Here is a 12788-nt window from a genome sequence, read left to right on the forward strand (position 1 = left end):
CCCGCGTTGGGTGTAGAGATTACTTAAAAATGAATTTTTTTTTTCTTTTTAAGATTTATTTGAGAGAGAGCTTGTGCATCCAGGGGCCGGGGGTGGGGCAGGCAGAGGGAGAGGAAGAGAGTCCTTTCAACAGACTCTGCCCTGAGTGGGGAGCCTGACACGGGGCTCGGTCTCATAACCCTGAGATCATGACCCAAGCTGAAACCAAGAGTCATATCCTTAACTGACTGGGCCATCCAGGCTCCCCAGAATAAAATCTTAAAAAAAAAAAAAAAGTAAACATTTACAGCATACTCAGTTCTAAGTTCTGCTCAGCCCTTTCTACCACTGTTGAGTCATCCTTACATTTCAAGCCAAATAAATATGTATTATCATCTCTCTCCCCTTTTAAACATAAAAGTTGCCAGGGTGTTTTACATCTTGCTTTTTGAGTGTTTAACAAATATTTGAGCCCTTTTCTGGGCACTGAGAGGGTACAGGGGTGATGAAAACCTAATCCTTGCCCTCTTGGCCCTTCATTCTAACAGAGGGACAGATAATCAATGAGCGGTGTGTCCGCTGGTCATGAAGCCCGTGGAGGACACAAAAGCAGAGTGGAGGAGAGGGGGATGGGGAGGCAGGGGCTTGCAGTATGTGAGTGGGCCCGTGTGCAATCACCTGTGACCCTGAGGGAAGGAAAGAGGGCGCAGACCACGTGGGTCCATTGGCACCAAGAGAAAGCCCTGGGGAGAGCGAGGACAGTGAGGAAGGTGGGGGTAAAAACTGGGTGGGCCTCGTGGGGCCATTGTGAGCCTCCAGCTGTCATTCTGCACAGAGCGGACAGTTAGCAGAGGTTTCTCGGTGTAGTGTGCCACGATCTCACCAGTCCCCTAATTCTGTTCACAGACTAGTCTTGTACATTTGTCATTTCATTAGTGTGCAGGTATTTGTGTTGAGTAACTTTTCAGAAGTGGAATTGCTGGTCAGAGGGAATATGCATTCCTAATTTTTATAGATGTGGTGGAATCGCTCGTCGTGAGGGCAGCAGTTCATTCTTAGAAAGTCTCTGTTGAGTCTAACTTACAAAGAAGCAAAGGATGTGGGGTATGTTTTATACTCAACTGTGGTGTAAAATACACTCTTCCAAATAGACATTTTACCATAGAATTTCCTCGGAAAGATACAATTTTACAAACTGTATGTTTGTTTTCCAGTGAATTTTGTGGGGAAAATCTCAGTAGACAGAAATTTACTCGAGCAGTGAAGAAACTGAATGCAAATATTCTTTACCTGTGCTTTTCTCAGGTATGGAAAATATGCTGTGAGCTCATTTTTAATGTGTTACTTGGTTGAAAATGTTAATCAGTTTTTTGCTTTTTCTAGCATGTAAACTTAGATCAGTTACAACCACTGCATACTCTCAGGAACCTAATGTACCTGGTCAGTCCGAGCTCTGAACACCTGGGCAGGTAAGAATGCTTCTTGCTTTTTTCTAAGTGGTAGTGCTGTGAGTACTTCAAAGCAGAGTGGTTGTGTGTGTCGGCAGAGCCCAGGGGCCTGGTCCTCACCCCCAGAGTCTCCACAAAGCACAAAAATAATGTGGTCCTGTACAGAAGGGCAGAGCAGCTAGTCAAGTTTGAGCCTTTATGGTCCTTACATAATCATTTCTTGGAAAATTAATATCAGACATTTTTAACACCTAAAATGAAATAGAAGACCCCAGATGTTCCCGGAGGGGGGCGCCTCGTGCCACGCTTGAAGACCAGAAGCTATTTCTTGGACTCCATGTCCCTTTCTTCTGATCACTGTGTAGTGTCTGTCCCTTTTCCTGTGCCTTTCCTTTCATGCCTCCTGCCACCGTAATAGTTCTTCCCAGGCATCTTTTTGTCTCTCTGGCCACCATCAGCTGGAGATAAAGGGTATTAGAAGTTTCAGGGGTGAACTAGATTAAAATCCATTAGGTTAAGAACGAGAGTCAGTAACAAAAAGACCAACTAGGGCTGGTCTGTGGGATCCTTCTAGGCCCTCAGCCCAACGTAGAGGAAGCTTTTTTTTTAGAACCATTCAGGTAACCCCTCTTGAGTACATATCCTTTTTCCATGCTCTTAGCAGTCTGTCCCTACATTTCTGAGATACGACTTCGTTAATGTATTTGCACTTTTGAAAGAGGCTAAAGAAAAGGCAGGGATGTTCTTCTGGGGAGTCCCCTTCCCATCGTTCATTTGCCTTTACAGCTGGAACCAAGGTTCGGGGGGGTCTTTACTCCGGCCAGGGTGCTTGGCTTCCTCCCCATGGCAGGGAACTTTCCATGGGAATCTGCCCTTAGCCACTGGCTTGTGTTTTCTGCACCTCCCCCACCCCCACCTAAAACAGTAACTTACCTGGGACTTAGAACCCTGTGGAAAAAGCTGTGCACTCTCTCTGGGGAACTGCACACACACATCTAGAATTCTGTGCCGTTTTATAGGGAGTTCATGCTCCTTGCTTCAAATTGCATTCATTAGTTCACAAAGCACAAGAACCTGTTAGAAATCCACCCCAGTTTTAGTGGTTGATTTCTGTGGGTTTGTTTGCCATCCTCTTTGTACTTTATTTCAGAGTTCAACATTAGGAAGAGTTCAGCATTAGGAATTTTTTTTTTAAAGATTTTATTTATTTGGCAGAGAGATTACAAGTAGGCAGAGAGGCGGGGGGGTGGGGGAACTGGCTCCCTGCTGAGCAGAGCCTGATGCTGGGCTCGATCTCAGGACCCTGAGATCATGACCCAAGCTGAAGGTAGAGGCTCAGCCCACTGAGCCACGCAGGTGCCCCTAAACATTAGGAAATTAATCCTTAATAATAAGAGCTAATGTTTATTGAGCCAATATTTTATAGGTGTGCTGATTATTCTTATTTTACAGAAGGGGCTGGCTGTTAACTGAAGCTTAGCATAATCAAGTAATTCGTTCTCATGATCACAGAGGCAGTCAGAGTAATAGAGCCAGTCCCAGCCCGCATCTGACTCCACAAAGTGGTAGATGCTCGTGCTTTTAACAAGTACACACTACTTAATCACATGAACAGATTTTTAAAAAATAATAATAAGATCAACCTGATCGCTTCTCGGCCTTTTGGCTAAGATCAAGTGTAGTATCTGTTCTTATCAGTTTAATAAGATCAACCTGATAGATGCCAGAACAGCAGTGAATAAAATTCAGTTCCATTGAATAATTAAAGAAAATTAGTTGCAAATTACAAAATTATTAAGAATATCTGCCTTAAGCCTACAGAAAAGACTATTTCAGTGACATGTTCCTTATGTGGATGTTTAATAAAGGCATTCCTCTACAGTGAGGACAAGAGGAGGTCTGTTGTCGCTGCTGTGTTCACTTCGTTCTGGAGGCCTAGGCGAAGCCGAACAGTTTTACAAAGAAGTAAGGTCTATTTATGCTGGGAAGAAAGAAACTAGGTTGGCGTTGTTGCAAATGGTTAAACTGGCCATCCGGGAGAGCTTGCTTGCTTATGTGCTGACGGCAAGTCAGATAACAGAATGAGGAAAGGCTCCCCTTTACTGTAGCAACACCAACTATACATTACGTAGGAATAATCTTTACAAAACATGTGCAAACCGTAGAACCATCATAGAAAATAGGAAACTTGAAAAAAATGGTTCGACATCTATTTCTTGAATTTCTGCTAGGCAGTGCACGAGGTGTGGGCCTGGATGAAAGAAAGCCTGAGGCAGGGAACACCCTCAGGATTTTCTTGGAGAGAAAGGCTGAGTAGTAGAAAAATGCTCCTTCTCCCCAAAAGGAAACCTGATCAGAATTTCAACAGATATTTCACGGAACTTTGACAAGCTAATTCTGAAGTTGAGCTAGAAGCACAGGCTGCAAGGAAATTTTGGAAAAGAATAGTAAAGGATGGGCTTGGCCCCTTTTAAAACATAGCGTAAAGGTGATTAAACCAGGTGCTGTTAGCATGCAGGTATGTGGAGCAACTAGACACAGAGAAGAGAGTCCAGAGACGGGCCCTGTCCCTGCAGGGAAGGGACCACGACAAGGCCCGGCATGTTGAACCAGATAATAATAGATCGATAGCAGCGGGCCAGTGAGTATTCATACAGGGACAAAGCTGGACTCATACTACATTCCGCATGTAAAAATAAATTCCAGATGATAGAAAATACCTTATTTTATTTAAAAAAAAAAAAAAAACCTATAAAATAGCGAGGAGAAAAGACAGTGTTTTATAATCACAGGGTGGGGAGGGAATTCCCATGCAAGCCACAAAACCCCCAAACCATGAAGAAAAAGAATTACATAGTTTACTGTGTAAAAACTCTAAATGCCTCTGGAAAAAACCAGATACCAGAAAGTTAAAAGATAAGCAACAGTATGTTTTGCAGCCTGTATATCAGACAATGGATTAAAAATCTAGACCACTTAAAATTTCAAATCTGTAAAAGAAAGGCAGACCTAATAGAAAAATAGCCAAAGGATTAATCCAGGCAGTTCACACAAAAGAAATGCAAGTAATCAGTATCCAAGTGAAAAAAGTCTTCAGCCTCAGTGAAGAATAAAGAAGTGCAATTCAAAACAGCTTTCCAGTTTTTTACCCATCGGTTAGACAAAAATGGAAAGGATGGATGATATCCAGTATTGGTGGTTGTCCTTAAAAAAAAAAAAAAAAAAAAGGCTCTCTCCTACTAGGGGTGGATTTCTTTGGAGGATCTGAAGTTTTCTCTGGGCTTGCCCTTGAGTCAGCTCTCCAGTTAGGGTAGGGGTCTGTGTGATGTATGTGAAGTGTACATGCTCAGTCGGGCTCATTACATCCGCATTGGTCGTCTGTGAGTCGGGAGTCCAGGAGCTAGAGCTTCAGAAGTCCCCTTCCAGACCTGCCTCAGTCAGAGTCAAGGCTGTAGAGAGACTGATATTGGAACCTGGGTGGGACTTCCTGTTTCCATGGAGACCAGCTGAAGTGAGGATCCCATCCAGAATCCAACATAAATCTTATTCAAAATAAATTCAGACTTGCAAAAATAGTCAAAATTGCAAAAAATAAAGTAGTACAAAGACATATATATCTTTACCCAGACTCACCTTGTTACTGTTTTGCCTTATCATTTGTATAATCTCCATAAAGACATACATACACACATTTTTTTTCCTGAACCCTGTGAGGGTAAGTTACATACATGTATCATGGCTCTTGACCCCTAAATACTTATATCTGTATTTCCTAAAAATAAGGGTATTTTCCTTTTAAGCAACATCAGCAAATTTCACATTGATACAGTAGTTTAATCCACTGCCCATCTGCACGTTTTGTCTGTGGACCAGATTAATGTCCTGTACAGCACTTTCACCTCCATATATGATCCAACCTAGAGTCTGGTGCTGGATTTAGTTGCTATGTTTCTTGAACCTCTTAAATCTGGAACGTTTCCATGGCCTACTTTGTCTTTTACGACATTAACACTTTTCCCTTCATATTACTAGAACTTTCTTTCTGAATTTGGTATTTCTTCGTAGTGAGATTCCAAGAATCCAAGCATTCGAGGTAGAATACTGCCTGGGCCAGGAGTGTTTCCTGGACACTCAGGGCCACAGTGACCATCTGTCCCTCATTGGTGATGTTAATTTGATCACCTAGTCACGATGCTTTCCACCTTCTCCACTGTCTAATTCCTAGATTTTTTTTCCTTCCTTGCAACTAAGCCCCAGTCTGTGCGGAGACCATGTTTTTGAGACCATGCAGTTATTGTGCTCATCAGAATTTCCCCCTGGGTTTAATACTGGTTGATTTTTCTTATCAGATTCAGTCTTTACTGTGATGTTGCCTACATTAATATCGTTATCATCCAGACTGTGTCGTTTACAAAGAGCTCATTCTTGTTGTTGTATATCTGTCCAGTAATATTTTTGAAATATTTTGCAAAAGAGAGTTTTAAAACCAAAAAGGTCATTTTGTTACCTTAATCGATAAGAATAATGCCCTGCAGCATCTTGAGAAAATTAGTAATTTTTATTCCCTGGTGACATTAAGTATAAAAGATTTCATTGTCTTGCTAATTTTGTGTGATGTGTCTGACTCAGCGTATGCTGGGCAACAAAAATTGCTCCACCTGGCCACTTTGGGGATCATCCAGTGGTTTTTCAGTTGAAATACTTCCCGTTGAGTGTCTGCTGCATGTCACCAGACTTTGCCCTGTGGGATTCCAGCAGAGAGCTGGAGTCCCAAGTGACTTCCCACGGAGCTCTGCCTGGAGGGAGTATCACCCCCCACCCAATATCACTCCGGTCTGTCTCCTGGGGGAACTTTTGAGAGGAGGTCTGGGGACAGTGGCAGTCCTGTGCCATGTAGGTAAGGCAACATCGAAGAGAAACAGAAAACAGGCTATGCCTCCCAGCTAGCAGGGAGGCAGGCTTCATGTGGCGCTAGGGGCTGAGGCCCTTGGACAACAAAGCTCAAAGAACGGAATGAGCAGGCGCTGTGTTTAGGGAAAGAGGGAACCTAGCTAAGGTGCTATGCTGTGAACATTTGTGCGTAGGTGACTCCGGAAGGGAAGAGGTGGCTGCCGCTGGCTGCAAGCAGACGCTGCTTCGAGGAGGTGCTGCTACAGAGAGGACCTGAGCTGGGGCACGTGCGGAGCATTGAGGGGGGACTTACTGGGTGATACCAGGCAGGAGCGTGAGGGCGGCAGCCCAGCTGCCTTGTTTTAAGAAGGGTCGCCTGGCTCAGATAACCTGAGATGAGCCGGAGAGGTTAGCCCTCACGTGGAGAGCTCTGGCAGGCCATGAAGCTAGGAGGAAGGAGAGGCGTCTTCGGAAGAAAATCTTTGGAGTAGACCTGTTTACCGAGGGGTGGGGGGAGGGGAAGAGAGAAAAGAGAGGAATTGTAAGGAGACGGGAAAGGGATACTCAGATAAGATGCCAGTTGTTGGTTTGTTTGGAAAAGCTGCAGGGGGTCAAGGGGAGAGGCTCTTGGTTCTTAATGCCTTCAGCCCTTGCAAAGTAAGGACTTCTGGGCTAGATAGGACTTGGGAACCCCTGGTCAGAGGGGCTTTTTGATATGTAAATTGCTTGAGGGAGACCAAGGGGAGACCCCATGGTACATCTTCCAATTTAAGGTAAAGCCCTAAAAAACGGTGCCTGGGACAGAAATGTTCGCTGTTAACTATTGCTGGTACAGCCAGGATGCAAGGTTGTCTTGGAGGAACAAAGGCTACTTGACCCAGGAGAAAGTGAGCTGGAAGGTGCAGGCCTGGTGAGGTACACTGGAGGCCAGTGCTAGGCTTTTGTCATTGTTAAGGCCATAAAGAATTTTAGACAGACTAAAATGGCAAGCTCTACCCATTCTAGGATATCTCATTTTATTTTTGCTAACCCCTGTCATTTCCCCCAAAGTCATTATCAGAGGCATGTGTCCTTATCGTGGGGGCAGTGGTGGAGAGAAAGGGGCTGCTGGAGGGCCTTGGCTCCAGGAAAATCCTGGGAGAAGAGCAGGGTCTGTGGGAGGACTGCCTGCCCGGAGCGAGTGTAGCGGGGCTCTCCAGAGGCAGGGGCGGACAGGCACTTGGAAGGGGGCGGGGGAGGAGCAGCAGCGGGCCTGGGTGGGGTTTGCTGATGCCGTCCCACAGCGGTCATCAGCAGCTGTTCCCAGAGGGTGAGGCCTGAGAAGGGTTATTAGATTTGGAGAGGATGATGTCATCAGGGACCTTTGGGGAATAGTTTTCTCCTAAAGTACAGTGCAGAAATATGCATTATTCCAGATGACTATATTCTTAATAGTTATAGCTCATTCTGTTATAAATGCGCCCCTAGAAGACTGTGATCATGTCTGAAAATGTGTGCAGAGCCTGCTGTTGGCAGCAGTCCGAGGAAGCACTGCTAACACGCATACAGCTGGGCCACTTAGCTCTTTTGAGTCCTAAGAACGTAGAAATGAGGAGTTTCCATAAGGCAGAGAACAGCTGTACTTTTTTTTTTTTCTATACCATTTATTACTTGTGCCACCAAGTGATACAGCAGTGTATACAGCAAGTGACGGTTGTTGGTGGGACTGTCCCCCCGAGATGCGTGGATCCTGCAGTTGTTCAGAGAGGAAGTCGTCCCTGGGACCAGGACGGCTGGTCTCTGTGCGTCCCGGAGCTCCACCAGTCAAGCCGGGGGACCGAGGAACAGTGTGGGCGCGTGGTGGTGTGCATTCCTCCCAGGGCAGTTATCTGGGTCAATATCTGCCGTTACAGACCACCAGGGGGTACAGTGCAGGCTCTGGACCTCCTCGGTCCCGGCAGGCCTGGGTCACTGTTGTCACAATGCTGCTTGTGTGCTCGTGCAGGTCGGGACCCTTTGAAGTGCGAGCTGACCTGGAGGAGTCCATGGAGTTCGTGGACCCCAGCGCTGCTGGGGAATCAGACGAGAGTGGCGACGAGCACGTCAGTGATGAGGAGACAGACCTGGGCACGGACTGGGAGAACCTGCCGAGCCCCCGCTTCTGTGATATCCCTTCCCAGCCCGTGGAGGGCTCCCAGAGCCAGAGCAGCCAGGTGTCCCCGCCCATCGCGAGCAGCAGTGCGGGCGGGATGATCTCGTCCGCTGCCGCCTCGGTGACCTCCTGGTTTAAGGCTTACACTGGACACCGCTAGTGCGCACCGGCCAAAGTGCGCCAGGTTTGTGTCAAGAAAGTTGTTCTTCCGCTACCCTCGAGTAAACTTTGTGTGTTCCGTTAAGATAGTGCCTGGAACAAAAAGAGGTTAAACTGTTGGTTTTTTTTTAAAGCAGGGAGGACAAGCATTTCTATGTATCAGATGGCCGATGGGGTGACCCACATGCTTATGCTAGAATAGCTAGGTCAGGGGTCCCTCTGCCCAGACCCGTGTTGGTGGAAGACGAGCGTGTATGTGCTGGTCTGCTGAAGCAGAAAATTCACCTGGGCTCCCTTTGGTCATGGGCCACTGGGCCTGCAGAGGCAGGCTGACACTTTGGTCCTTGTGATGCCGAGACTGTTCCTGAACACTTTATGTTTTAGAAGTTGAATCACAAGCCAGTGATTCTTGATGATTAGGACTTGAAAGATAAAAACTGTTTCATATGAGTTTGTGCTTATGCCATCATTTTTTGTATGGAGCACCAGCAGGCAATTTGAAATACTTGATTTCTTTAGAATATGGTCATGTTTGTTTTTTAGGTCAAGGATGTTGGTTTTGTTTGGGAGGGGCTTATGGGGAGGGAGTAGTATAAAATTATTTCACTCATGCTGCTGCTGTTGTAGCTTGTCAGACATTCCTGTTTTTCTTTCTCCCACACGCCAAAGAAATGAAGGTCTTTATTTTTGGACCCACATCCATGAACAGAAGAAATCCCAGCTGCAAGTATGGCTGGAGATTTAAAAACTATATTCTTATATTCTGAAAGGAATTAAATTCATTCTCACCTAGGTTATTGAATTCTACCATCTATACTATGTGCATTTTGAAATTGAACTTATTTTTTTGAGTGAAAAGTCATTAAGGTGGTTCCCTTATGTAAGCTAAATGCCTGCCTGGGCACAGGTTAAAAGCCACTTAACTAAATGGCCTCTGGTCATTCTTCTGGTGTCCCAGTTTTTTTCTAAGGGATTCAGTAGGTGGCGGGTTTTCCCAGGGAAAACCATCCTGCTTGCTTGCTTAGAGGTCTTTGTTGCTCTAGGGACACTCCCTTCACTCAGAAATGCAGAGCGAATCACAGCTGATCCTACTCTTCTCTGACAGAATTTTCCCTCACCAAGAGATCATTTTCAGCTAATGTGTTGTCGTGTCATTCTTTTAGTGACAATCTCACAAGAAAACTGTAGAGAGGCATTATGTACAAATGTGTAAGTAGTTTTTTATTTTTAATAATTGCAAAAACTCCTATGTAACAACTACAAAAAGAAATCCTATGGAAAAATTTCTAACAGGCATTATTACCGTATCTTGTTAGTGTGATGAGCATGACCGTACCTCAGATAAATCATTCAGAGACCTACCCTACCCTAGCTTCTTTTCTTCCTGTAATTATTATAGTTGATACTTTGCCTCCGAATCCGAGGTGCTATATAGCTTTTGCTATTGGTATATTTAACGTTTGGTAGAGTTGCAGAAGAAGGGTTTTATTCCTATCCAGGAGTTCCAAGTTCCCGGACTCTATGAATTTTCCACTCAGGGAGGTAACAGGCTTTGCTCCATGTGGGTTCTTAGTAGCTGGTGTCAGTACTCAGCTTCGTGACGGCTGAGCTAGCGTAGTACCACCCAGGTCGGAAGTTCGTAGGGAATGGGTACGTAGACTTGAACAAATACCAAATGAACTTAAAATCCCATGAGGTTAGGGTTGTCTAGGCACTTCAAATCCTCAAGAAGAGTTTAGTTTCAAGCTGAGAGAAGACGGAAGACAGATTTGGGGCTTGGGGATAGAGATTGACTTATAAAAGATGCACAGTTATCATGGTTTCTCTCCCGTAGGCCGCTTAAGAAACCATGAGTGTGAGATTACAGTAAAGAGTAGAAACCAGAGATCACAACTCCTGTCTAAAGAGTAAGTCAACAAAACTTAAAGGACACAGGAAGTAGGGATTGATAGAGTATATTTTGTTGTTTTTTTATACCAACTAGAGGCACTTTATTTAGGGTTAAATGATCAAACCCTTTAGTGGTTTGGAACACCAACATACTGGCTTACACTGCTGAGATATTTTGGTTTTCATTATTTTGCACTGGATCCACTCTGTAAATATTCTTAAATACACATTTCAACCACTGTTTTTTCCTACTCTCTTTGCTGCTCATTAAAATCTTTCATGTAGGTGCCAGAACCATATGTAAACAGCTTTTTAAAAAACTGAAGCTGGTATTTTTTTTTTTAAACAAAAGCCATAGAACTTGGGTCATGTTTTCCATATAAAATGATTTGTTGAAACAAGGTAATACTAATAAAAACCTACAGGCACCAAATAGACTGCTTAAAATGGTCGATTAAAGACTTCTTTTTTGGGATGGACTATAGGAGAAGTTTTGCACATCTTTAAATTAAAGGGAAAAACTGTATGTTAACATTGGGTATATGGACAGGATTCACTTAAGGATTCATGTATCAATAATTTGGGAAAGAACATTCAGGGCCATGCTGTTTTTAAAAGAACCACAGTGTCTGAGAATCTCCTTGTGGTGTAATGTTGCAGGAATTTCCCATTACTCTGCGACTTCCAAACCAGTTTGAGTCATAACAAATGTTTTCTAAACTTTTATTGTATTATTGCAATAAATCTTTTAACAGTACTTTACTAATATGTGTGTCTTTTTTAAGCTCTGATTACTCATTTCTATTGATACACCGAGGGTAGCAAAAATGAAATTTAACTCTGGAATAATTTATACAAATTGTAGGGTAATTTTTTTTTTTAAAGATTTTATTTATTTGACAGAGATCACAAGTAGACGGAGAGGCAGGCAGAGAGAGAGGAGGAAGCAGGCTCCCTGCTGAGCAGAGAGCCCAATGCGGGACTCGATCCCAGGACCCTGGGATCATGACCTGAGCCGAAGGCAGCGGCTTAACCCACTGAGCTACCCAGGCGCCCTGTAGGGTAATTTTTTAAGAATTTTTTTGCTAGGTAAGGAAAAAGGTCTGGTAATCCCCAAAATTATAGTTTATGGTGGATTAACAATAATGGTCTATCTCTGGTAAGCTGAGAACTAATTGCTTTACAGTGACTCCGTGCCTTAAAGACAGCTCCGTGAGGAGGTTGCCTTTGGAATCTGCCCAGACTTTTCAGGACAAGAGAGAAAGTGAAGTATCGGAGGTTAGAGGGGATCTGTTCATTTGAGAGGAGAACCAAGTAGTTTGGAGAATCACCCCCTCCAATCTGCCCTCTACCCCTTTCAGGTTATAGAGTGGGGCCACCTGCAGGCAGACAGGGATACCAGGAGTGATTACGGCGGAACTGTTGCCTGCAGTCCAGCAGCAGGAGGAACCAAGGCTAGCGAACAGAAGGGTTCCCAAATAGGGCATGTGCTTCAGGGCTACTGCCCTTCTAGCTCCTCCTACCTACCTTCTACTGCCCTTCTACACTTAAAAACACGCTCCTGTCTAGTGCATACCCCAGAGTTACGTCATGACTGATGCAGGAAACAGGGTGAACCAAACGGGAAGCATGAACCATAGCTCTGTCCTTAGTGATCATTAAAGTTTACATCAGTGAAATGGAGCGGGCCTTGGGGAAGTCCTCTAAACTTCAGCTGTGAAATGCTCAATGAGAGAAAGCCACCAACAGCACACTCCGAGGATCTGGGGAGAAAATACCCTGGGGAAAAAAAAAGAGCAAATAATCCTAAAATTTGTATGGACCACAAAAGACCCTGAATAGCCAAAGCAGTCTTGAGAAAGAAAAACAAAGCTGAAGGTATCATAAACCCCAGACTTGAAAATAGACTACAGTGCTGTAGTACTTAAAACATGATGGTACTGGCACCAAAACAGATCAGTGGAACAGAATAAAGAGACCAGAAATAGACCCACCTGTATATGGTCAATTGATCTATGTTATCAAGGAGGCAAGAACATAATGTGGAAAAGAGAGTTTCTATGGGAAAACTGGACAGCTCCTGAGAGTGGACCACTTTCTTATACCATACACAGGAAAACTCAAAATGGAGTTAAGACCTAAATGCAAGACGAAACCATAAAACTCAAAGAACACATACACAGTATGGGATTTGGGGACTACGCCAAAATAAAAAGCTTTTGAATAGCAAAGGAAACTATGAACAAACATAACGGTAACCTATTGAATTGGAGAAGACATTAACAAATAAT

At 44.2% G+C, this 12788-nt stretch overlaps 1 protein-coding gene across 1 annotated transcript in view; it reads left to right on the forward strand.

Moving 5' to 3' along the window:
* The window catches only part of ATG14 (autophagy related 14), a 36558-nt gene extending 25304 nt beyond the window's left edge, over positions 1-11254 (forward strand). The window contains exons 8-10 of the mRNA XM_082735078.1: positions 1194-1284; positions 1363-1448; positions 8302-11254. Of these exons, the coding sequence (XP_082591204.1) occupies positions 1194-1284; positions 1363-1448; positions 8302-8608 (484 nt within the window). The 3' untranslated portion in view covers positions 8609-11254. The remainder of the gene's footprint in view (positions 1-1193; positions 1285-1362; positions 1449-8301) is intronic.
* The last annotated feature ends 1534 nt before the right edge of the window (positions 11255-12788 follow it).

This window comes from Mustela nivalis, assembly GCF_964662115.1.
Source record: "Mustela nivalis genome assembly, chromosome: 6".
NCBI lineage: Eukaryota > Metazoa > Chordata > Mammalia > Carnivora > Mustelidae > Mustela > Mustela nivalis.